General features: G+C 43.2%; 1 protein-coding gene across 1 annotated transcript; it reads right to left on the reverse strand.

The window, feature by feature from the left end:
* Nucleotides 1-27: 27 nt before the first annotated feature.
* Nucleotides 28-27,048, reverse strand: OdsH (Ods-site homeobox). Its single transcript, XM_018014500.2, has 4 exons — nucleotides 25,779-27,048; nucleotides 3,816-4,048; nucleotides 799-938; nucleotides 28-735 (listed from the first exon to the last, which is right to left on the reverse strand). Exons 1-4 carry the CDS (start codon nucleotides 26,233-26,235, stop codon nucleotides 327-329), a joined length of 1,239 nt encoding a protein of 412 aa, XP_017869989.1. The 5' UTR covers nucleotides 26,236-27,048; the 3' UTR covers nucleotides 28-326.
* Nucleotides 27,049-27,474: the final 426 nt, after the last annotated feature.

Here is a 27,474-nt window from a genome sequence, read left to right on the forward strand (position 1 = left end):
TGCAGATTAAATAAAACACCTGCCTCGTAGTTCGAATAATACTGGAATTCAGTTATCAGTTTATTTAGTTCGATTCGTTTTCAATCAGTATACCCTGTAATATTACCAACATACACATACCTTAAGCTAACATACCCAACGTCTACATGGATTGAAACGCTATTCGATTTCAGTTTTAGCCTTCTCAACGCATACATATATATTTGCACAACTTCAATACACCCCTCGTTCTGCACTCCTATTGGGTATTCCTAGAGCTAAACAAAAAAAATTGATGTATAAAAAATAAATGTTTTGTGCTGCAATTAGTTTGGCTGGGACGCGTGCTATGTGCCCAGCAGCGACTCGATGCTGAAGGATGAGTTGTACTGCGGCTTCTGCTGCTTCTGCAGCGGCGGCTGCTCGGGCAGCGCCGTCAGACTCGGTGGCTCCAGTGGTATCGGTGGCTCCAGTGGCTCCAGTTTTATCACAGGGCTGCTGTCGCAGCTGTCGTCCGGGCAGCCTCTTTGGTTGCAATTGTCCAAGCTGTCGCCGCCCACCACATCGATGGCCAGCTCATCGTCCAGCTGCTCCCCTCGCTCCAGCTCCTGCTGCAGCTCCATGTCGCTGGACTCTAGCTGGTGCGTCGCCAGATAGTCGGCGCGCAGCTGCTCCACGTTGACCTCGAGCCCTTTGAGGCGCAGCTTGCGCGCCTGCCGCTCGATCGCCTTGGCTATGCGCTTGCTGCGCTGCGCCCTGCTCGAGAGGATTGGGATCAGTTATGGGGGCAACTGTTGCTCCGCTGTGCCATCCACTTACCGCTCCCTGGCTCGCAGCTCCTGCAGTGGAATCGGCGCACCGCTGCAGCTCTGCGGCTGGGCATTGTGCGCCGGCCGTCCAGGACCCTTCTTCGTGTGCTCCTTCTTGCGCCACTTGGCGCGCCGGTTCTGGAACCACACCTGCAGCAGAAATGAGAGATATATATCAAATCAAAGGATTGTCTTAGGGCATACGAACTACAGCTTAGGCTAGGCTAAAGGACCTGAAGGACGAAAGACAGACGATGCAAATATTCAACATTTTCTCCCAGAAGCTCATAGTAAAAGTCATACGTATATATTCATATATACATATATAACAAATAAGACTCTTTCAGTTGGGTGCTACTGACTGCATAATACTCCTTCACGGTCTAAACAGTTGAATCTTCTTTGATAAAGGACTCAGGAACAAGCTACAGTAGCTTAACTGGTCCATCTTGGAAGATCCCTTGGTTGACATAGTTTTTTTCCCTGATTTTCCACGCGTCTAGTGTGGTTGTTGAGAAAATGATATCAGTTTATAAGTCGAGGGTATCCACGAGTAATTATTTCAATATTAAAAAAATATTCATAAATACTTATATATTGTAGTGGTATATACTTATAGCATAAATGGTAATTCCATTTCAGATCTGTCAGAAATCTTATGAAGAGATCTTACAAATCGACAGATTACCCCACACAGAGAAACAGAGGGATAAACGAAGCGAGAGACTGGGATAAGTCATGGTTACGTAATCATTTAAGCTCAGCTTATTGAAAGAGATTAAAAACAAAATATGTAGATTATATAGAGTACAATGCATATAGATATATGTAGAGTTGATTATAGTCCATAAACCTCTAGAGTTGTACAATTATATTAATATAACAATAATCATGATGATGAGCTCATTAATGAGTACATGCTGCCAATGGTAAGCAGAGTACTAAATATCCTCGCCTTTCGCAATTGGCGAACAATTGATGAGTTCGCATCAGCCGAGTGGCTGAGCGATAGCAATAATAATGAATATTATTATTATAAAGTCGTTATCGTAATTTAGTTATATTATTCTCAGGTTCAGTTTCGGTTTCGGTTTCAGCTTCGATATGCGCTCGTTCGTTATGCATGGGGTTAGACGGCGAATCGTAAACAAAATGGCGTCCCTAATTGGGGGCAGTTTGAGGAGCGACTCAAGCGCAACGCGAACGCATTTCGAGTGGGCGTTCGAATGTCTCTCTGTATGTGTGCGAGTGTGTGTGTGCGAGTGTGTGTGTGCGAGTGTGTCACTTCAATTTGAAGTCATTTGCATGCATTGTGCATTTTTTAATGTGCAGCAAATTGTTTTTGAGTAGCTGCATGCGATGCTCACGTTGCCTGCGCTTTAACGAGCGCCCAAACCTCAACCTGAACCAAAACCAAGTCGAATTGCACCGCCCATCAGCCAGCTGGCTCACCTGTCCAACTGCTCGTCCCGCTGTCTGTCTGTCTGTCTGTCTGTCCGACTGTCTGTCGCAGTCTTGCCTCGTCTTGTTCGCATTGACAAATTGATATGTCATGTCAAGAAACAATTTCTGGCTAAAGCGTAGACGCAGACATAGAATAATGTCCCAGCCCAAGAAACCGACGACGATAATCACACGCCTGACATGCAACTCGGCAATGGCAACGGCAACGTCCATGGCATCGCAGTCGACGTCGTCGTCGTCGTCGTCATCGACAGCGTCAACTCTTTGGGCAATGCAATTGAAATCATTCCAACAGCAGCGAGCGGCACGAAACGCAATTCGAAATGAAATAAACTGAATTATAATGAATAAAAATAGTCGGGTAATTGGTTTTATTGAGTAATTGAGTTGCAGTTGCAGTCAAATTGTTTTACCCAGCAAAAGCACGCAAATGCCGCTGCAATCAGGTGCCATCGAACTAGATGCCGATAGCAATACCTGAGCCGAAAAATGGGATTATCGATGACGATTTCATTGGAAAATAGAATTATGGAATTGCTCATAAGAGTTGGTTTTATTTCTATTGTAGAGCACAGAGTACGTGGATATCGAAATATTGATCAATTACGGCATATCGATGCCAAAGGGATGCTAACTTCATTGGAATCATAGATTAATGGAGTTCATAGCTTCAGATCTTTCAGTAAGCAGGTAAAATCAGCAATACAAAAATATTGACACATCGATCAATTACATAAAGTCGATAGAATAGAGAATATTGATGTCAATTGCATAGGAAAATCGAAATGAAAATATATATTCGACTTTGTTCAGTTGGTATTATAAAATAACCTGAAATATATATTAATCGCATAGACTAAATCGATACCAAAGGACGAAAGCAACTTTTGTCAACTAAGTTGAATGTGTTCATGTAATATAAATATATATGGTAAAACTTAAGAAAAATATATGGATATCAATATATGTAGAAGAGATAGCTTGGATAATGAACTATAATATAAACTTAAATAAAATCGAAAAATATATAAATATAAACTGAGTGGGTTACACCAAACCGATAACTTGTTCGATAGCAAAAAGAAAAAAAGAAAAATATTAATTAAATTAAATGAATTAATGAAAGTGTAGCTTGTTATCGATAAGGTACTGAGATTATGAGGACAAAATTATATTTCTTAACAATAAGGTAATGAGCAATACCATTTCCATTGCTTCATCAAAGTATTTAAGAATCATTAAATCAATCAATTAAAATTATATCTCCATCTAATAAGTTATCGATTTGATTTTGTATACTTATCGATAAGTAATTGATTTAAAAATGTTTCTTGAATGGATGTTAAATGTTAAGAGTTAAAATGAATGAATTGTTACTCGATTGTTTTTATAGGTACACACCACATAGATACATTACATATTAGAGGTACTGATTAGTATCGATTTTTATCGATAGATATTAATTGCAATATTATTATATTTTTTTAGCAATAATTCTCTACTTTAATAATTAGATTTCTTTATCGATTTTAGTTTATGGATATTTTTGCTTTTGTGACTTACCGCTATGCGTCCCTCCTTCAGATCCAGCCGCATGGCCAGCGCCTCGCGCATAAACACGTCCGGATAGTGGCTGCTGAGAAAGGCCCGTTCCAGCTCCTCCAGCTGCCAGGTGTTGAAGTTCGTGCGGCTCCGTCGACGATTGGCGGCGGCTGCTGCGCTGCTCTCGCTGGCCGTCTCATCATCCTGGGCGGAGGCGGAGGCCGAGGCAGAGGCGGAGGCGGAGACGGAGGAGACTGCAAAAGTCGATAAGTCGTTGGCATTAGGCGCTCAGCTCTAAACGCAATTCGCTAATGGTAAATCGCAATTGCAAATCGCGAATCGCAAATCGCAAACGGCAAACGGAGCTGCTGCCAACAAGCGAGCATAATTAACTGACAAGCGCGTGGGCGTGGTGAGAGGCAGGGGCAGAGGGAGACAGCACATGGATCCATAGAGTCAGAGATAGAGAGAGAGAGAGAGAGAGAGAGGGAGAGAGAGGGACTTCTGCTTTTGGGCTCTTTGGCTGTCTATGCATTTCGCTAGGCTCGTATTATAATTGCAAACAATTAAAGTCTATTTATGTAAATTTCCAAGATATGCTAACGGCTAACCGCACACAGGAACACAGAACACAGGAACCAGCCGGCAACGCCAGTGGGCGTGGCACGGCTCTGCCGGCTGGATGGTCGCCCAGCCCTCAAGCAGCCAGCCATAGTTGTCCCTGCCCCCAATTGCCAGTCAGGCCCCGAGTGTTGGCTGGTAGACCCTGCCTCCCTGCCCCTGTCCCCCATTCTTAGCCCCGGACTCGGACGGCCGCATTGCATTTGGCAATGTTGTTGTCGGAGCCGTTGCCGTTGCCGTTGCCGCTGCCGTCGTTTGTCTTTCTAATTTATAGCAGCGCAAATTGGTTTTCACAATTAGGAAGTGGTGGGTGTTGCTTGGGCCTGGTGCCTCGGATATGTTTAAAGCGCCGCTGCGGAAGTAAATTACATGTAGCGCGAACCCAATTCGTTCGCCCCAAATCGCCCCGGCCGCCTCCTTCGTGGCCAAAGGCAAAGCCTGTGTTTAGTTGCAGTTTTAAGTGAAATTTAATTGCAGAATTTGCTGGCTAACCAATTAGAGCTATGGTGGGGCAGGGGCGAGATCGCTTAACAATTCACAAGTAAAACTAAACAAGAGACAGAGAGAGTGACAGAGAGAGAGATAGTGCTAGAGAAAAAGTTAAGCCAATCGAACTCACATTTTGATGCGCATATTCGAGAGCTCCACGTAATGATGACAATGATGCGGCCGACCCCAAAAGCAAAACAAGAGGAAGAACAAACTAGAAGGGAGACAGCCTCAGCCTCAACTCCCCCCTCTTGGCACTACGTGATATTCATATGTTAAAATGCACACAGATTTCAACAATTTATAAACACATCTGCTACCAAATCGAAGGAGTGTCTCGAGGCCCGTTCCAACCCTCGATTGACACAACAAAGGACCCAGAGACTTCATAGATACAAACACACACACAATGGTGCGATGGGTGAGAGGGGAGGGAGAGAGGCAGACAGCGGGTACAGGTCCTTGGTATCGCCTGTCCATTCGTATGGGTCTCTCGGCTCTTGGCTCAGCGGCCTCATCATCACACTTGAAAGAGTAAATAAAATATAATTCCTCAAGGGTGTTATAAATAAAATTATCTGAATTATGGTTTCTGTTGACTTTCTGACTTTGTTCGAGCACGCTCTCTCCCTCACTCTCACTCGCTCTCTCGCTGTCTCTCTCTTTCTCTCAGTTTCAGTTGTGGCATAGTTGTGCTTGGGGTCCATGCCCCTAATTTGCTACAAGGCGCCTTCATACATTAACTCAAATCGATAGCAAACTGTGGCCCAGCCAAGCCTCTGTTTGGGAGTGGGCGTGTCGGAGACGATGGAAAAAGGGCTGCTTATAAATCAGATAATGGACGAGCATTTTGATAAGAGCACAAAAATTATGACAGCTACCAAATCAGTTAGTGAAATAATCAAGCAGCGCTGCAGAGGAACAACAAAGGGTACAGAGCGAGTTCCTTATGGGAAACTCTCAAGAAAAGAGTTACAGAAGCCTTAAGGAATATTTAATTTAATTTTAGATTAGCACTCGGACAGGGAAAGCTGTGCCAGTTCATGTGGAGTATATATGGTCGATCAGGTCGAAGGTCTGATTCGAGCTGACTGGGCCCGTTTATCCCTCCGCTTGATCTGTCACTGGACATCTAATCGTAAAGCGCTCTCTCACTCACCTTGGTGGTTAATCGAACTGAGGCTGGCTCCAATGGACCATTTATCTTCGCTCATCGTTGCTATAATGTGGAAAACGGTTTCTCACTTGGATATTAGGTGATCCAAATTTACTTGACTTCGACTGACAATATCTATATCTGTATATATTTTACATATTATAATTATTGGAATACCCAAAACAGGAAATGTCTTTAATTGCCCCACTTGATGGTTTCAATTATCATTATACTCATTCACGAAAGTTAAATGAGTATACTGCTTACTGTGCTAATAATGTCCATCTTGCTGCCCTTCCATCCGTCTGTCCGTATATTTTTCGTGAGGTTATATTCACTGAGGGCGTGGTCAATCGAAAAAAATATTTCCGGAAAGTTTTCCGAAAACTACTTTACAAGTTCTAGAGACTTGAAATTTTAAGCCTATGCCTACTTGACGCAAGATAAAAAGATATAGAGGATAAAAATTCATATAGTGTTTTTTCTCTGTTTTGCTAATAATTTTAATAGCTTTCCAAAATTTCAGTAATCAGACATATACTCTCATAACAAGTATCGAAAATCAGTGCAGTGCAAGAACGAATCAGATAAGTTATTGTGTAAACAAGAGCATTGAACAAGGTTAATACCGTCGATTCTGGAAGTAGCTATATAAACTGTCTGTTTATCTCTTCTGTTTGCTTAAATCTTATTCTTCTTCATTAAAAATACTCAAGTTAAAAACCTTGGCTAACACGAAACTCTCAACTTCTTCAGGAACTATTCCGATGCAAATATTGAATAGTATTTCACTTTTCGTCAGGGCTTAAGCCCTTGAAATTCTTCATACCCCAATTCAATGATCTTCGTTTCTGTCCCCATTATTTGAATGTGCCTTCATGCATGCACAATTCGTTTTGTCTGTTCGCCCGTCCGTCTTCCCATCCGTCTGTCTGTCTCTGTTCACTTCACATTTTGGCCTAATTAAAAATGTTAGCCCTATTTTAATTAGGCCAGCAAATGGTGCACAGTTGCGAGGCGCTTGCAAATTTGCATATAAATAGTATAAATTGTTATTGTTGTTGCTGTTGTTGTTGTCGCTTTGTCAGACTCTGCGGACAGCGTCTAATCTACGGGCTGCTGCATTGGGTCCATCTAACGCCTATTGCCCCTTAGCTTTGCCTAATTTCAAAGGTCGTTAAGCAAACAAACTCAAGTGGAACAAAATGCAGCGACAAACACCCAAAGAGACAGAGAGACAGCGAGAGAAAGAGAGAGTGTGTGTACCCTAGGGGGAAAAAGAACAAGGCTCGTGACCATAACGCTGAGCGGGCAAAACTACCCGCCTCAGGGGGGTGGGGCTGCCCAAGGGCGAATCAAATCTGCGAGCTCGGCCCAGGGCTCGTGCCAGCGCCCACAAAGAGCCAAACGACCCACAAAGAATTACCCAAAAACTCACCATAAAAATCTATATAAAAAATTAACTTCCAGCAACAAAAACAACAAAAAAATGCAAAAAAAAAAAACTACGGGCATAAAACGAGGCCTCATTAGCATTTATAGGCCACACAAATGTCAGACTCTGGGCGGGCAGACACCGTTTGAGCGGGTCGTGGCACCTTTTGAGGTTCATTAGAAGCTTGTCACATGATTTGATTTGTTTTGCATCACTTTTTGCTTTTGCTCACAAAAAAAAAAAAAAAAAAAAAAAAAATTGAAAAAAGTGGAGAAAATAACTAGAAAAAATGAGAGTCAAATAGAGTTAGAGTCACAGTTAAATAAATAAAAAATAAAAAAAACTATATATAGGCACACACAAATTGTAGTTCACACACACACACCTTTCATTAGGGCTGCTAATTATGCGACCCTCGCGCAGCATCCCAGAAAAAAAAAAAAAAAAACTACAGAATCAGGCCACGCGCCCCTGTTAACGGGGTTTTCTATTTGATTTTCCTAATGTTTTTTTTTGTTTTGCTTTTTTTCAGTAACCCCTTTTGCTTTGGCTGAGTTTTCAGTGGCTGTCAAAGTCGTTTAGCTGCTTGTTTTTGTTGCTCTTCCACTTTGATGAATTGTTCGAGCGTCCACAGCGCCGTCTCTAACTTTGGAGTGTGTTAAATTGTTGCACGCCGCACGCTAAACGCTCCGAGCGTGCCCCATGAGAATCTCGAGACGTGAGAGTCCCGGAATCGTCAAAAGCATTTAACTACATGTGAGCAGCTAACATCTATACGAAAGAAACCCCCGATTTGCCATACAATTATCTAGTTAGTATCTCCAATCGAACACATCTTCGAGACTTACAGATATCGAATAGACTAGACCAGCAAGTCGTCAATCTAATAAAGCCTTTCATATTTTATATATTAAAAAAAAAAAAATAAATAAATAAAGTTTGAATCAAGAATCAAAAATCAATTTTTACTTTCCTTTAAACTTTGTTCAAATCTAAATGGGATTTTCTTATTAATAAGACTAATCAAGACTGTCTTATTATTTGTGTATTTATTGTTATTATTGGATTAGCTAGATTACCTCAATTCTAGCGTATGGGAGATAAATATCATCTGAGATACCTATTTGACAAAATCCCTCTGGTTTAATCGCTTCCGTTGTGTCTCTTTTTTCCATTTTGTCTTTCCTCTATTTCTCTCTATCTCTCTTTCATTCTCTCTCATGCTATCCCTATCTTTCTTTGTGTGTCTCCTTTTATGTATATCTTCTTATCTGGTTAACATATATTCCAATACTATTTATTGGTCTCTCCCACTCTCTCTCTTTCTGCCTCACTCTATACATTCTTATATAAAGTATGTATATCTCCCTACTGTTTTCTTTCTTTCTCCTTGTCTTTGTACCTATCTCTCTCTCAGTTTTCTATCAATAAGCGTTTCTATTTCTCTCAAATTCCCTCTCCTGTTTCGTAGGGTTCCTCTCTATTTCTCATTCCTTACACGCTTCTCTCTTCTTTTTATGTGCATGTCTCTCTTTCTCTCCCATTTATATTTCTCCGACTGTCTTTCTCTTCTTTCGACCTCGCTGTTTCATTTTATATCTTTTTGTATCCTTTCCCACTCTGTATTTCTATCCGTCTTTTTCCTTTTGTTCTATCACTCTCTCTTTCTCTAATTTTTTATAGTCTCTCTTTTCCCCGTCCTCTTTCCATCTTTATTTCATTTTGAATTATTTACTCATATCTTCTATTCAGCTGTTTCTTAAATGTTTCACAGTCGTAACACTCGCCTCGAAAATTTGCACTCAACTCGAAATCGAACTCGGACGCGTAAGTCTCTCTGCTCTACATGACGAGCTCTGAGGTAATCGATGGCATTCGTGTAATTGGCCTGGTTAAGGAGATGTTGCTATTACATTTGCATTGCGTTTACACACCCATTTCCTAAGCCCATGAGTGCCAGAGACAGAGATAGACAGGACAGGCCGAGGGGGCAGCCGCACAGTGGGCAACAAATGTGTGGCACTTAAATTAATGAATTTCTTTGCACTTGCCACGACGGTAATTGGAGAGAGGAGCCCTGGCCAACTGAGTGACTGACCCGAGTGGATACAGAGCAGAGCCAGCTGGGGCTAGCGGGCGAGCGGGTCGGATAAGTGGGGATCCTCGCATTGAGGCCACTTCAATCGACCGATCTGTCGATCTGGCGTCGAGGCTCGAACGGGCACAGCGCCTGCTGCTGCTGCTGCCAAGTTGCACATGAATTTATATGAGTTGTTTGCATTAAAATGAATTGATCGACACGACGAGCTACAGTGCCTGCCCCTGCCCCTGCCTCTACCCCACGCTGCTGTGCTCGTGTGCTGGGTCATTGCTCATCTGCCACGCCAGGCACGTCAACGCAGCAAATTACTTGCTGCTGCCGCTGCTGCTGCTGCTGCGATGCAAAATTGAAAATTCAAGTGGTTAACTTGGCAACATGTTGCCAGTTCTCCTCTCCTCTCCCCCTTTCTCCCCCTCTCTTTCTCTCTCTCTCTGTCTGTCTGTCGCTCGCTGGTCTCGTGTTGCATGTTATGATTAAATTTTGATAGCCAACAACAATCAAGTCAAGGAAAATCAATAATTTTTACGCATCTTGTTACGTTGCCAGAGTCCAGAGCCAGAGCCAGAGTCAGAGCCAGAGCCAGGGCTGAAGCTGGATGCCTGTAGCTGGACTCTTGACGAAAACCTCTCAAGCAAACGAAAAAAAAAAACTAGCGATCGCTGCCTGCGATCGACCTGGACATCGACATCGACATGCCAAAGCGGCGCATAAATGTTTTGTTGTTTTAATGAAGACGTCGGCTCCAGCTCCAGCTCCAGCTTCAGCTCCAGCTCGAGCTCGAGCTCGAGAAGAAGACATCAAGGCGTTGCATGCCAGCAAAAATGTTTCCTCTTCTCCTTTACTCGACTCTACTCTTCTTCGTCGTTCCTTTTTTCTTTCTTTTTTTTTTGCATTCTGCTTTCGAGGGGCGCGTCAGCGTCTGCGTTTGAGTCGTCTGCACGCCATGACTATCGGGCCTTTATACGCCATCCCGCTCTCCCGCTCTCTCTCTCGCTCTCGCTCTCGCTCTTGTTTTGGCTGCCTTGCTGTTGCGGCTGCATTACGAATAGGGTCTAATTATTGTGGCAAGCCCCTGAGCTATAATTTGCCTGATTGATTTACATAACGATCGAAAATGATCAAGACATTAATTTCTTATTAACGTCGCTCGCTCGCTCGCTCTCTTTTGCGCATTTTCGCGCTCGCTCGCTCGCTCGTTAGGCGTTGGCGTCGCTGCCACCGCTTCCAGTTCCAGTACCGATTCCAACATTGTTGCTGCCCGCCTGCAGCCGCATCACTGCTGCGCCTGCGCGTCTGCGCGTCTGGGGCGTAACTCTGGAGCAATGTTTCGTATGCTGCCTCTGCCTCTGCCTCAGCTGCTGCCGTCCATCTTCAGCTGCTGCACATTGACTCTTTTCAATTTCTTCATTTTACTGCCATTTGCGTGTGTGCCTGGGCAGAACTCGGCATTCGTTACACTATCTGCTCGATTTTTGCAACAGGGGGCGCCAACGTCTTTCACTTCAACAATAGCAACAACGGCAATGCTTGCTCTCATTTCTGATTGCCTATTTTGGCACTCTCTCGCGCTCTCACGCTCACGTTCACGCTGGCTCTCTTTGAAAGCTTCGTCCAATTTGGTTTGCTTTCGTGCTCTCCGTTTTCGCCTGCTCGGCTCTCGCTGATCGTTTTGTTCGTTTCGGACATAATTAATGTTAGTTTTAACGCTGCTTGAAAATGTTATTTCCCTTGATTATAGCAGGGCACAGCGGACAACTGCTGCCGTAGCGGCTGTTTCACGTTGCTCTTGTTGTTGTTCTTGTTGTTGTTGCTGGCCTTGTTGTTGCTGTTTACTGCCGCTGATTGTTGGGTCTTGGTGTTGGGCAGTTGCCCGGCTGTTGGTTGGCGTTCCCTCGCCTGGTTTGCTGTAGGCAGTCATGGGGAAACATTTTATGACGATTACTGTAATTCGTTGCCGCAAACAATAATTACTTTCCATTACGAAAATGGCGGGCATATTATCACCTGAATATCACACACATGCACACACAGACACACATGCATTGACTGGCTGACTGCAAGGCGAACACAGGTGTTAAGCGTATGTGCGTCAAGAGCGCAGTCAGCGTCGCAGTCCGACGTCAGCGTCTCTGTCTCTGTCTCTGTTTCTGCCTCTGTCTCTGTATCTGCGTCGCCTCGATCCCAATTCGCCACGGCAAATGAAACGTTTCGATGCGGTTGCGAGTCAAAGTCGTTGTGGCGTTGTCTAAAATTTTCGGTAATAAAATATGACAACTCAATCAAGGCCCATAAAAGCCAAGGCACACCAACAAAACATTAACAACAACAACAACAACAGCAACAACTGATGATCAGGGCGGGTCCGGTTTCAGTTTCGGAGCAAAAGCTCAGTAATTTGCAGAGGCTGCAAAGGCGATCAAAATTTACGATCATTTTGTTTTCAAAATCAATTTAGAAAGGAAGCGCGGCAAAGATCAGCCAGCGCACGACAGATGCTCGGCCGCTGCGAGAGAGCGAGAGCGCTGCAGCGATCGTCTGCTGCTGAAGAGAGATGGCAAACTAAAGCTTCAAATTGAGTTCTTAAGTTGTGGCAGCGTTTTCCTGTTGTTGTTGTTGTTTTTCTCTTTTTTGTTGTTGTTGTGCTTTGTCCGTGTTCGTTCCCTCCTTTCACTGATCGCACGATCCGTTTGCAGTTCAGGTTCGAGGCTGCTAGCTTATCGAAGAGTCTTGGGGTAGGAGGATAGGCGGAGAGGCAGAGGGGAGAGGGTGTATCGTGTTGGTGCAACTGGTATATGGAACTTTTCCTTTTCGGCAGTTATTAGCCGGGTAAAACACGAGTCTTGCACATTTGAGAGCTTGTAATTTACTTAATTTGATTACGAACGACGTCCAGCACGAGTGGGCGTGTACCTTGGAGCCAACGGAACCGAATCTCAAGTTGAATCTGTGTGCTAGTGTGTGTGCGTGTGTGTGTTGTTGGGATTGAAGGAACAACAGCTGCAGGTGCAATGCAAATGCGATGCTTAGGCAAATATGCAATTTAAGTGGGTGGGTGCATTTGATTGGATCGTTAGGTAAATCGAATTCAAAGGAACCAATAAAAAAAAAATCCTGTGTGTATATATGGAAAACGGAAAAGAATCAGTAAGGCACTGAAATGAACTAGTATCATGATAATTGTTCAGATGAACAGAACTTGTTCTAATGAACTGACTCACTTATGGACTGCAAGGTGTTTAAGAATATATTTGTAATTTAATAGAATCCATTGAATTGAACTAGCTCAAATTGATGCTCCATTGTGGTTATTTGTAAACAATTTGTGTGAGCTAGTTCAAATGAACGCAGTCACTGAGGTCTGTATAGCAAATAAACTAATTTAGATATGATTATGAATATATGTATATATAAATTGGTCCAACTCAGACGCATAGTTAGAATAGAATAACTAGTTCAATTGAACTGATTGAAGGTAACTTTAAGTTTTTAGTTCTCGTTCACTGAATTTATTCTGCGGTCATGTGCAATGATTGATCTAACTCAAATGAACTAACTCAAATTAAAAATCGTTTTTAAATTAATTTCCTTATAACTTTGTTTTTGCAATGTTCAAATGAACTGACTCTTGTGAGCGCTTACCATTTCACCAAAAACCAATCAAAACACATTTTTTTTCACACACATGCAGGTATGAATAAAATTAATTGGGCAAACAAATTAAATTTATGGCCAACAAGAAATCTATTAATATAGACAATAGTTTATTAATTGAAAGTTATGTGTGTTTGTGTGTGTCTGGGTTATGGCTTATGATTTATGCTTAAGCCGCAACAACAGCAGCAGCAGAGGTGAAGTGGGCAGCCGAAAAGCTAAAAGCAACAACAACATTGACAACAACAACAACAACAACAACAGCAAAATCAAAGCGAAAAGCAGAGCGCAAAAATAAAGCTGAGCATAAAAATTGATTTCTGCTGCTGCTTTAATAAATTCTCAGCTGCCGTTGTTGTTGTTGCCTTTGTTATAGGCCCGAGCCAGAGCAGCAGCAGCAGCAGCAGCAGCAGCAGCAACAGCAACAACAGTAACAACAACAGCAACACAATCTCAATCAATTTCAAGTCGCACATCACATCAAAACAAATTACCAAGGAATTAATTTGCCATCAGAATCACGCAAGCGCAGAGACTGAAACCGAAACTGAGACTCGAGCTTCAATTCCAGCGAATGGAAGGGGGAGAAGGAGACGATGCAAAGCGCTGCACGGGCAGCGGGCAGCAACGTCGACGTCTGAAGAGAGAGAGAGCGAGAGCAAGAGAGAGGCGCGCCAGGATGAGTTTGTTTGCGGCGATGGCGATTAATAGAGCATCATGACGGTGTAGCAGCAGAGGCAGTGGCAGAGGCAGAGGCAGAGGCGGCGACGTTGTCGGCAGCGACTGCGGCCGTCCGATGATGGTAGGTGCCGTGATTAATACATGAGGATTTAATTAACTTGCCAAGCTGCACACGTGCGCTATCTCGCTCGCACTAGCACACTTGCCGCCCACTTGCCGCCCACTTGCTCGCCCGCACGTCCCTACGCTCTCTGCTTTTAGCACGAAACTATGGCGACGTCGCACGCCGACTGCGACTGCGACTGTGACGCGTCCGCTCTGCAGCGGGTGTGAGAGAGCGACAGAGAGAGCGAGAGAGAGAGAGCCAAACGGAAAGCGCTCTGCTTTGGTAACTTGCGGTGCGTAAAGCAGAGCCTGTATTTAAAATTGATAAAACGGGGAGGCATATTTGAATCTATAAGCGCTATGTGCGTGTGTGTGTGAGAGTGTGTGTGTACATACATATGTATACATGTTTAAGAAGAGCATCAAAGGTTTTTATTGAGCATTAAATATGCATACATGCATGCACACACACATACACATGTACGCATGCATGTATGTGTATGTAATTGAAACGTGTTTTTCCTTCTTTTTGTTTTAGCTGACTTGTTCATGCTTGTAGTTGTTGTTGTTGTTGTTGCTGCTGCTGCTGCGCTGCTGTCGCTGGCGAACGCCTGCAGCGCGAAAATCGGTGGCATGTATAATTTTTATCACCTTTAATTAACTTTTCAATTAATAAAAAAAACGTAACAGCCACTGCCTCAGCAACAGCGGCAACAACGCCAGCAGCAACAACAACAACAACAACAGCAACAACAGCAACAACAGCAACAACACGCTCTTCCGTTTTGGCCAATAAAATGCCGTCGGCATTTGAATTACCTTTTGCATGCACGCAAATTTGTTTCGCATTGAGTCAGAAACAACGAAACAACTTGCCCCAAACGGCGGCAGATGCAAAAGCATTGCAGACACCAAGGCGCAAAGTGTGCTAAAAGCGCCACTAAATAATAAAATGAAATTGAAGAAAAAACCGAATGAATGAACGATGCATATCTCTGTTATATATGTGTGTATATGTATGTGTGCGTGTGTGTGTGTATGCGATTATATATGTATGTGTGCATTAAATGGACTATAACTAGATGTTTATAGTTATATGTAGTCCGTTCGAGTTGAGCTAGTGTCATGTGCGTACAAATTTCTCATATAACAATTTATATGTCTAAAGGCATATAGATACCATATACTATACCATATACTATACCATATACTATACCATATACTATGCTGTGTTAACAGTGTGACGTCACTATATCATAAAATGCTGAGCGCACTGTTAAATTTGTATGACTTTTGACTCTCTTATCTGTCTTACAAGTTCTATATAGATTATCTTGTTCTTCTAACTAGGCAGTCAATGTTCACGCTATCCTTTGACAATATTTACCTTCATGAAGAATGCCTTCAGCTTTGGCCTTGCCTTTATTATCGAAGTCCTCAATTTGTATGATTAAAATATTATGCATAAGTACTGGGAGTTGCCCATCAATCCGCAATCCGTGGACAAAGATGATACGCAGCATTGTTAGATTCTGTCAAGGCTTCTAGAGCTGCTTTATTGATGTACCCTCAAGAATGTATGCAACTCAGTAAACTGTGTCCATTAACCATTCAATTCTGATATATTACCCATTTTGGTCACATCATTTGCAGCTGCCGAAAGGCTTCCCAGTTCATTCTACAATCTACCTATATTGTATACTCATTTTGGAGCTTTGCTCAAATTGGGAATACATATTCGTGTATACCCACAAATTATAAAGTGTTAAAATTCTTCCGATCCTCCCACTAGGGATGTGGGAAATCTAGAAATATATTTTCTGGTATGCTCAAGAGCTAGAAAGCGGGAATTTGGAATGTATTCTTGCATTGACCACCCAAGACCAAAAAGCTTAAATTTTAATTTAAATTTAAATTTAAATAGTTCAGTTACTGGTAGCCTGATGAAACAAAAGGAATGTTTTGGTGTTTATCGATCATAGGAAATGCTTATCGATCAATTTGATGAGATGTCTATAACTTTTGCTTTTATAGGAATAGGAACTCAAAGGACTTTTTTCTTTGGAGCTATTATTTTTCATATATTTTACACTTATCATTCAAAGTTATCGATAATCAGTTAACCAAGATTATAGATGTGTAGATGCATAAGTTTCGAATTGAAAAATAAATGATCTTTTTTAATGTCCGATAAAAATCTATAGCACATAATTTCCGATATTTGGCCTTATACACAGATGTCACAGAGCACACGCATATTGCTAATGTATACCTATACACACACACACACACAGAGTATATCGAGAGAGCTGAAATAGAAAAAGTTATGGCAAAAATGTTTTTTCTTTTTGGGAAAAATTGATTAAAAACCGCACGCAGCCAAACGAGGACAAGCAACAACATTTTCAATACCAAATCAAAGAGCTGAAGAGTGGGTGAGAGTGAGAGAGAGAGAGTGCGACTGATAGTGATAGAGATAGCTAGCAAAATGGCTACAAAGTCAGCTAAAAGTGTCATTACAACTCACAAAAATCCAACAAAAGTTCAGACAAAAAAAAAAAAAAAAATGAAACAAAGCAAGCAAAAAACTTTCAGGGACGTCTGTTGTTGTTGTTGTTTTTCCTGCCTGTGTTGTGGCATAGGGCTCAATTCAATTTTATCGTTTCAATATTAACCCAAAACAACCCCACAATATTGCCTTCATTTAAGGTTTATTAGATACAACGAGGCAAGCGAAGGCAATTGCAGGCGATGGAGACGCGGCGGGGGCTCAACGAGCGGAACGAGCCAGGCGATGGATACAAGAAATATGTACTTACAACAACAACAACAACAACAAGAAGGCAAGGCAGGGCAAGTCAAGTTGCCAGCACATACACAACACCCACACACACACACACACACACAAACATACATACATGCAAGGCAAAAATTTTCCAATTTACAAACGTCGCCAAAAGCCAACGAGCAGGCAGCTCCAAAGTTCTTGTTGTTGTTGTTGTTGTGGCTGGGTGTGTGCGTGGCAAGCACTGTCAGAGTGTGTGTGTGTGTGTGTTTCGTGTAACAAGGATAAATGCCGCGCTGTGATTGTGTGCGTGTGTCTGTGTGTAACGGCATAAACATTGATCCAACCGTAAAACTGGCTGACAAACGTGGCCCGCCTTTGCCTCTGCCACCGTCTCTGCGTCCAGTGCTGCTGCTGCTGGCTCTACCACTGACTGTGGCATGTCCTGGCACAGGACTCCCGACTCGGACCACATTCGCCAGGCGTGGCAGTGAGCCAAACCGAAACGACGCCAAGCCAAGTGTATAAATTGTATTAGCCCCAAAGTGTCGAGCGGTTCGAGCAGAGCAGAGCGCAGAGTGGAGATGGGGCGGGGAGGGGGGCTGGCAGTTGCTTGGCCAATTGCTGGCTAAGAGCAAGAGGGAAGGGGCAAGGCAATGGGGCTGTTGCGGGGGTGGTGCGTGTGTCCTGCCTGGCTGCCTGGCTGCCGGGCTGCCGGGCTGGCTGCCTTTTGGTGGTTGATGCGCGTCGCAGTCAATGCGTCGCCTTCGCACGCACGCACGCACGCATGAAGCGGGCAGCCATGTAGAAGAGGCCAACATGGCTGCCAGGAGCAAGGCTAAGGACGCATCACAGGACAGGAGGCACAGCTGGGAGACAGACAGAGAGACCGAGAGACAGAGAGACCGAGAGACCGAGAGACAGCGCGGGTGCTCACAACAAGTGTCATTTGCAGCAAATTGCAAACCGCAACAATTTCGCAGAGGACACAGCACGAGCGACAGGACGAGCTAGCAAGGAGCAAGAAGCAAGGCGCAGGGAGCAGGGATAGCTCCAGCGGCTGGTGGAGCAATCTGTTTCAATATAAACGCACATGAGGCATTTACGAGCGCCCAGCAAACGTCCTCCTGTGGGTGGAAGCACAGCCAGAAAGTGCTCTCTCGCTCTCTCTTATTCTGCCCCTCTGCCCATCCCTCTATCTGTGTGTGTGTGTGTGGGCATGCCACTTAAATGCCTCATGATGTAGTTTTAGTTTAGATTTGATTTCTGCCTTTTTATGTTTGCGCTGCTTCTTGCGTTTGCGGAGGGTTTTATGCGGGGCCTGAGGACGTTTCGCTTGAACTCGGCCGCATAGCAGAAGCTTAATACTTGGTACGAAAATCAACCATATCAGGTATACCGCTTAGTCATACAACTATTAGTTTGAGTCCATTAATCGTCGCTCTTCACTCAGCACTTCCCTTGGCTAGTCGTTCTTAGAGGCGCTCCCTGAGTTGATGCTTTCGTAATCGCTACACTTTCGGTAATCGTTACTGTTCACTCGTTACTTCTTACTGGTATCTCGTTACTCGTTTCATTGCTTACTCTTCACTCAGAAAACGTTTCGTTTCTTCGCTTACGTCCTTTTCATTTCACTCACATTTTTCACTCGTCACTCGTTAATTCTCGCTTTTTAATACAATTTAATTATTTGGCATTCCTTACATTTTTATCGTATATATTTATTGTTGAGATTGCAGAAACACGTGAGACTCATTTCTGATCACTCGTTACTGTTCTTTTTCCTGTTACTCGTTGTTATTGGTCAGTAGCTATCTGTTTCTGTTCTTCGGCATTCTCTTACTCGTTACTTTGTTTTATTTGTTACTTTGCTTTATACTCATTCGCCGAATCTAATGAATCTCTATACGTGATTCTTTACTATTGGTTTGGTATTCATTGCTCCTCTCTCGTTATTTACTTCCGCCTACCCATTATTACATATTTTGCACTCGTTATTCTTTACTCGGCACTCGCTACTTCTTATTCGATACTCTTTATTCGTTGATTAATTCGTTCCTTAATCTTTACTCGTCATTCATTTCCTATTACTTGCTCGTTACTCTCTATGCCTTATTCGGTACTCAGTCTCTTCTTATGCCTCACTCAAAACTATTTTTCCCCACTCGCTACTCAAAGTTGGCTTCATTAGGATTTTCATAGGGTATTCGATGTTCCTGCATGCCCTTTCCTCTCTTGACTCTTGGCGTTATTTTGGGGTTGTTTAAACAGTGTAGTTATTTGTGTTGTTGTTGTTGTTGTTTGCTTTATTCACTGTTGCGCTTTGCACACATCTTCGTCCCTTGGGTGTCATAATTCTTGACGAGCTCATCTTTTACTTAAGTTTTACATAATTTTCATGTCGTTGGCCGTGCAGCGCTTCTGGGTGGTTTGGGTGGCTGGGTGGTTGGGTGGCTCGGGTGGTTCGGATGGTTCGGTGGACTGAGCCGGGGCGTATCGCTTGGTAAGCCCCATGGAGATAACATAAAATCGAAACGTGTGTGCGCGGGCAGACCAGAAAAAAGGACGACACAACATTTGAGTAGCTGGCATGGAGTAAGCGGGAATTAGGAAATGGGAGAAAGGAAGAGAGGAAAAGGGAAAGGGGCGTTGGTTTTTGTGGTAAAACGCTTAACTCTACGTGTCTGCGGCTTTTCTTTTCCGCCTGCTCTTTCGTATTTATATCAACTGAAGGAATTTCCTACTGAGCTCTGGGCTTTGAGTGGTTAGAGAGCACAGGGGGAGGCTCGCTCTATATCCACGTTTTAATATTCATCAGCGATGAGTGATCGCTTAGATTTGCCTATCTATACGTAAGTATCTTTCATTTATCAATTGAAATCATGTTTATTATATTTATGCTTCCATTCTGTTCCTGTAGTGATAGATTTCGATAGTTGAATTATATTTACGTACGTGTTGCTATATATGTGACAATAGTTATACAATATACTTCTTTTCCTAAATCTTTCATTGGTGTTATTATGATGATATTCATTTGATTTGCACTAAAAACTTTCTAAATTTTGTTTAAAATCAAAATTCTTGGCAATAACTCTAACGATATCAGATAGCAAGTAATATATAGATGATGAGATAGTAAGGGTATATCAGATAGAATATACAGGATGCAAAGCTAAAGGGTAGAAGAATGATCGATGATAGAATATAGAAAGTAAAGTATAGATTATAGATAGAAAGGACCAGATATATGAGTAATCGATGATAGAATATAGAAGACATTAGAAGATACGAAATATGGCAAAAGATAGAAGATACAAGATATCCGATTTAAGATAAAATATGCAGAATAGATAATATAAATCTTTATCTTCAAAATTTAAGAAATGAGTTGTTCTCTCAATTGAATAGTAGGGAACCCCAGAAACAAACTCTAAACCGATTTGAATCTATAGCCCAAGTTATTTTGAAATACTATTCATCTTTTAGTTCCAGATTTTGTACGCAGTATATCAATAGATAACACTGATATCAGCTGCATTTATAGTAGAAAGAAAATATCTGTTCATCTCACATCGCTTTCCTAGATCTACATAGATATGATATTTTAATAGCAATCTCAACTACAACAACAATTCTTGAGATAGATAAATCAAGTCCTTCTAGGCAACCAGGCACCCTTTTCCACTTGAGTTTCCACTTGACAAATTATGAAAAACGAATCATGCAAATTGACAACAAGCGAGGCAGCAAATGCAGGAAGCGAGAGGGGCTGGGGGCGTGGCACTGAATTCATTTGCAATGTGCTCTCGTGCTTAATGGGGACTTCTTGGCTAAACGGCTAATCTCGAATGGCCTGGCCAATTTGGCTGCCAACTTATTGGCCATTTGCTAAAGTGGGCGTTGGGGCGTGGCAGCAACAGAAAAAAGAATAACGCCTCAAAACTGTAAATGGCCAACAACAACAACAACAACAACAGCAACAACGAGGAGAACAACAAAGAGAGTTAACCAAAAGCTAGAGTCGACTCCAAGCCCCACCCCCAACCCCAACCTCAGTCAATCCCCACCCAACATTTTGTTATATTTTGCTTTTTTTCTTTCTTTTATTTCAGCAAATTTCATTATCTGCAGCCGCCATCTTTGTACTAAACGGCAACACACACACACACACCTACACACACACACACACACACACGCTGACAAAGGCAGACAGACAGAGGGAAATTTTTTACTTTTTTGGGAGCTTTATTTTACCTAAGCCAAATCCGCCCCTTGAAGTGTTTATCCTTTTCTGGTTGTTGTTGTTATTGTTGTTGTTGTTGTTGTTGTTGCTGCTGTTTGGCTGAAGTGTTTTCAATTTAAGTTTAGCGAACAAAACGCCTTTTGATTTTTATTAGCTAAATAGCAGCACACGCCCACGCAGTGGGGGGCGGCTGGGTTGCGGCTTTAAAGAAGGGTTTGGGGCTGTCGCTGGGGCTGGACTGGAGCTGGGATGGGACTGGGGCTGGGGCTGTGGGGCTCTTTGCCAAAAATTGCGCTGCTTGGCTGTTGGCCAGAACGGACACAAATTGAGTGAATTTATTGGCCCAGCCAGGGTTGTCGCCCTCGTAAATTATGCAAATAATATGGCGCCCCATTTGCAGCTGTTCCGTTTCGTTTCGTGCCGTTTCGTTCCGTTTTCTTTCAAGTATTTTCTTTCGTTGATTTTTTGGTTTATGTTTTGTTGCTGCTGTTGTTTTTATTTTATTTTATTTTATTTTATTACTATTATTTTTTTTGGCAGCTCTTTGCTTGCTTTAAATGAGAGTCACTTAAATAATTATCATTTCCCGAGGCAAAACGCTCGTCAAAAGCTCATTTGGAGCGTCGGCGCTCATCGTCTCGCTGGGCATCTGACGAGCGACCAATTAGCCAACGAGACGAATGACGTCTCTCAATGCTCAGCGGTTTTATTAATTATGGGGAAAATCGGACTGCCGACTGCCTATTGTGGACTGTGGAAATCGGACCAAACGCACAAATGCGCATTAGCCGCTGATGTTGATGGCTTCGCGTGGCTTCCAGTCTTGTTTTTGGGTTTCCATCAAATACTCTACGGAAAGGGTAGACCAAACAGTCGCTTGCAGCTTGAAAATACCTTTTAAACCTCCTCATGATAAATGGTAATTGACTTGAGCAAACGTTTACGAATGCGATGCGAGTTACAAATAGAAATAGGAAATTTAAGAAGTCTATGAAGCGCTTTCATTCAGGAATTTTACTCAAGGAGGACAATAGGTCAATGCTTTGAGTATGAAATGAGCAATATCTAATAGAGTTTTCAGTAAAACACGTTTAAGAATCAAGAGCGAAAAGAATTCAAGAAAACTGTAAAGCATGAAATAATCAAGGTATTGATGGGAACGTTTAAGGCTAAAGGACAAAGTGAAATTCAAGCTAACTCTGAAGCATGTTAGCGTTTAAGGATAAAGCACAAAATGGAACTAAAATATACCTAAACAATGAGCGGCAAACAAGCAAAGCAAAGACGATGAGCAAAGTATAGGATAAGGATAAGCCGCAAAGAAGACACAAAGAAGTCATTCCAAAGAAGGGGATCCAGTTCAGTTCCCAGTTTCTAATGAGCTGTAAGCGTATCTTCGATTCGTCTTAGGAATCATCCACATTTGCCAGTTTTCTTTTTATTTTGATTTTTAGAAACATTCAACCAATTGACTAACTCGCAACTCAGCAGCTTCTCATTTCTGGCCCCGACTCCAGTTACGGCTGTAGCTCCAGCTCCAGCTCCAGTTCGAGCTCCACTTCAATTAATCTAGGGCCTAGGTAGGCCCCATAGAAATGATGGCAATTACTAGACGCGCTCGCGGTCGGCGAGGCTAATGAGCAGTAGGAGATCAGCTCAATTCATTCATCACTGATGATCACTGCTGATGATGATCAGCAGCAGCAGCAGCAGCAGCAGCAGTAGAAGTCGGAGCAGCAACAGCTAATAGAGAGCATTGGATAGGGCAACTCTGGCGTTTTACGGGGCGTGCCAATGGCGTTCTTATTAATTTGCTCAATTTCCACAAGAGAAAGAGTAAGAGTGAGTGAGAGAGAGAGAGAGAGAGAGGAGAAGGTCAGAGTGAAGTGAAGCGGCGGAGAAGGAGGAGAAGAAGGGAAAACCCAACGAAAAACTTAATTAAAATGTCGTAAACGAAAATTGTATGTTTGTTGGGCTTGTCGGATTCTCGGATTGTCGGGCAGGAGGCGGTTAGCTCCCAAAATAATTAAGACATTTCACTTCGGACCACGGACCACGGACCGCGTACCGAAATGGAAAAATTGTTAATACAAATTGTTTGTTGCCCAATTTGGGCCATGCCAAGTTTTTCCTTAAGCCATTGTAGTAGTAGCAGTTGTTGTTGTTGTTGTTGTCGGGGCCGCGACCGAAAACAATAAAAATGACTAATGGCAGCTAATTTCCCGTCCAAGTAGGATGAGACGAACTGCTTCACTTTACTTGGCCCGTTTATCCAACAGCAGCGCCTCGAATTCAAGAGGCGGCTCAAAAAGAAAACAACAACAGCAACATGAGCAACAATAACTGAATATGTATGCGTGGGCGTTGCCCCATGAGCAATGGGCAGTGCAGTCGCCTCTAATGACAGGACTCGAGACTCGCATCTGAAATTTTTGGCATTGTGGCAATTGAACTGGCAGAGCGAATGGAAAACAAAGGCATGCATTCACCTGTCCGTACTGCACTGCCACACAGCTGCCCTTATGCATATCTAATGAGTTGCATTTCTTTCCCACATCAAGAAATTCTCTTGTTTACCGAATGTTTGTCAACAGCCAGAGAGTTGAGATACGTTTGCTTAATCGGAGCTGAACAAGCTGACTACTCAGTAGGTAATTGGTTTTAGTTTTAGTATTGACTAAACTTAATTCTGGACTGAAGTCTTAATACTTAATATTGTGTTATAATTAATATGTGTTATATTATATGGAATGACTTTCTGACTTTTATAGGTAAATCTGCCCTTTCAGTCTCAATAATATTACAATACTCCCATTATTATGAGCTGAATTGATAAGATAATAGCTAAGAGTCCATTGGAAATTCCTTAATCAATCAACTTTCCCACATAGCATATTCTCAAAACATCTTCAATTTCATGCACAACATCATTCAGCACACATACACACTCACACTCACACACACTCACGCATGGCACATGCTTAATTGCGCTGAATTTCATGCGTTTTGCATTGCCTAGTTTGCTTGCCTGCCTGCTCGCTCTGCATACAGTGGCTTAACTGAGGCACTTCCTGTCTCGCTCTCTCCCTCTCAGTCGCTCGGCCGCGCGCAAGTGCCAAATTATTTTTGCATAGCTAAAAATAAAACGCACAAAATAGCCAACCAAATTTAATTAGGCACAACAACAACAGCAACATCACTAACGGCACTTCTCTGCCGCTCTCGCACACACGAGCTGGCGCGAAGAGAGCGAGAGAGAGAGAGGGAGAGCGCAGAGCGAAAAAGCAACAACCAAAATTGTCACAAATGGCCGCTGCGGGCGTCGCGGCGCCAGCGAAAAATGTTGCTGTTGATTAAAAATTGATCAAAAAACATAACAACAAACAAATTATGCATAGTTGTTGTTGTTGTTGCTGTTGGTGTGCGTGTCGCAGCGAATTGATTAAAAAGAGCAATGCGATTGAAATTTTATTGGTAAATTGAATAAAGTGCGCGCCGGGGCGCCAACAACAATAACAAAACTGGATTTCGTTTTTCGCAGTTGCTGTTTTGATTTCGCTGTTGTTGTTGTTGTTATTGTTGTTGTTCTGGCTTGTGCTTTCCAGCGTTGCGTCGCTGTCGGCGTCGCAGTCGTTGTTGGCGGCGCTGCCAAAATGCTTGGTACAAATTAATGAGCGTGCACAATATATATTTACATATGTGCTTTATGCATACAGCTGTATGAGTGAGTGTACATGTGTGTGTGTGTGTGTGAGCTGATTTGCCATTGGCTGCTGTTGTTGTTGTTATTGCAATGCTAGCAATTTGCTTTGGAGCGTTGTTTGAAATCACTCAGCAATGAAATAATTCAATTAGCGCATGGCTTACAATTTCTCATAGATGCGAAATTAATAAATACTTGTGTAACTATATATAAAATATATATGTACATTGCTAGGGCTTCTCCGCTGATTAGAGAGCACCTTTGCAAATTAGACAGCAAGCAGAATCAAGGGGAGTCCAATTGTGACATGATTGCGATAATTATGAAAATTATACAGTGGACTTCAGCTGCCAGTAAAACGTTTACGAATGCCATTCACAGTGCAAATGCGGAAAAAAATAACTTCCTTTAGAAATGTTTGCAAATTGATCATTTATGACGATCAATGATGTCTGTAATTGTATGGATCAGCCAGTAAAACGTTTACGAAGACCATACAAAGCATAAATATGGAAAGCAGAAAGAGAATACTACTGCTCAATAAGAAATAACCATTTTATAATCCGAAATATATATCTGTAATAGTTTTTGCAATTGTACAGCTGAGTGGAGCAGCCGGTAAAACGTTTACGAAGGCCATACAAAGAAAAAAATAACAGACGAGTCAGTTAAACGTTTGTTAAAAGCATACAAAACAAAAATGTAGAAGATAGCAAGCAAGTTACAAGGATAATAAAATTGCAATTATAATTATAAATAAATATGCGTAGCGCAGCCTGTAAGACGTTTTCGAAAGCCATTAAAGAGAAATCATTGAGGAGTATTACGTAAGCACTGAGCTCGACTTCAGTCAATAAACATAATATTAATTAATAGATCTGTTAAGAAACAATTGAAGAAAGGGGAAAATCAAAAATCTCCGAAACTATAGAGCTATATAAACCAAATCCCGGTAGAGACAGGGGCGCAACTAAAACATTTACGAATGCGAACAGCCATTGGTTCACTTACCCTCATTGGCCTCCGTTTGCATCAAATTGCGTGATGTTGGCTCCATTGCTGTCACCTCCACATCCAGTTCCTGCTCCTGCTGCTGCTGCTCGTCCTCCTCCCGCTGCTGCTCCTGGAGCTGCTGCAGCTTCGTGGCGGCCGCATTTGCCCGCTGCAGCAGCGCCATGTGGCGCAGCATGTGCACGGAGGCGCTGCCACTTGTCGCAGCCTGGCAGCCTGGATAGCTCGAGTCGCTAGCATTGGAGCCACTCAGCTGATTCATGGCCAGAAATGGCGCCCAGCCGGCTGCGGCCGCATACAGCTGCAAAGCGGAGGCGGCATGCGGATGCGGATGTGGTGGATGATGCGGATGTGGCTGTGGATGTGGATGCACGCCATCGAAGTGGGGCAGGCGGTGCAGCGGGGGCTGGGAGTGCGCCTGCGCAGCGGCTGCCAGCTGCTTGAGCAGTTGATCCATTTGTGTGGGGGGCAGGTGGCAACTGTTGCATCACACACACACACACACACACATACACTCACGCGCGTCACTACGACAGGCGTAACGATAAGGACGCTCGCGTCGAGTCCTTTGGCTGCTGTGAGACTCGGCGACCCACTGTGCGGCGGCCGCGGCGGCGACAAACAAATTGATTCGAATTAAAATTACGCTCACAGCTTCGCAGCGCTGATTTACGCGGAAAGCAACAACAGAATGGGAGCGAGTGAGATCGAGAGAGAGTGAGAGAGAGATAGCGAGAGCGTGCAATAGACGGCAGGAGAAAGAGAGCGAGAGAACGAGATAGAGTGAGATGGAGCAGAGGCGTGCGACGACGCTTCAAAGTTGACGTCTAAATGAAAATGGCAAAACGGCAGCGACCGCAGACGACGCGACGTTGACAACAAACGACGACGACGACGACGACGACGACGATGGCGATGGCGATGGCGACGGCGACAGCGACGCTCGTTTTGTGGCATTTGTTTAATAATTGCGTACCCCCATATGTATGCGTGTGTGTGTGTGCGACTAACAACAACAAAAAGTTTCGCAGCTTTGCTTGGCATTGGTGGGTTTGTGTCCATGCTAAAAAGTGAGACGGCAAGCGACACCTGCAAAACAGCAGCAGCAGCAGCAGCAGCAGCAGCAGCACCACAAGCGCAGCACCAACAACAAACAACAGCAACAAACAACAACAAGCGTGAGCATTTTTCAACACTTGTGGCCAGCTGTTGTTATTGTTGTTTTTGTTGTTGCTGGTCGCATGCGCGACTGCAAGCAAAAATCATTAACGTTCAAATTTATGTGCGCCAAAGCGAGAAATAACAAAACGTACGCAGCAGCGACGGCGGCAGCGCTGCCAACTGTCGTCGTCGCCGTCGCCGTCGCCGTCGCTGCTGCCGTTGCAATATAAAGAAAAATGGTTTCACTTAACAAACACGCCAAGGCACTGGGCTCTCTTCCACTCGCCATGCTGCTCATTCCACTAAGCACACACACACATGCACACATGCACAAGAGCGCACGCACACACTCGCACAGTCACGAACACAATAATGGTATTTTTCTGGCTCAGTGCGCGCATGCTAAAGCGAGAGAGCTAGTGAGAGCGAGGCGCAACAGTCAACGATGAGAACGTCGTGAAAATGAAATGAAAAACGCCAAAAAAATTGATTTAAAGTGAATATGTGTGTGTGCCTGTGTGTGTGACTGGCGCTT

Source organism: Drosophila arizonae, chromosome X (genome assembly GCF_054131065.1).
Source record: "Drosophila arizonae isolate 15081-1271.41 chromosome X, UAZ_ARI_1.0, whole genome shotgun sequence".
NCBI classification, from domain to species: Eukaryota; Metazoa; Arthropoda; class Insecta; order Diptera; family Drosophilidae; genus Drosophila; species Drosophila arizonae.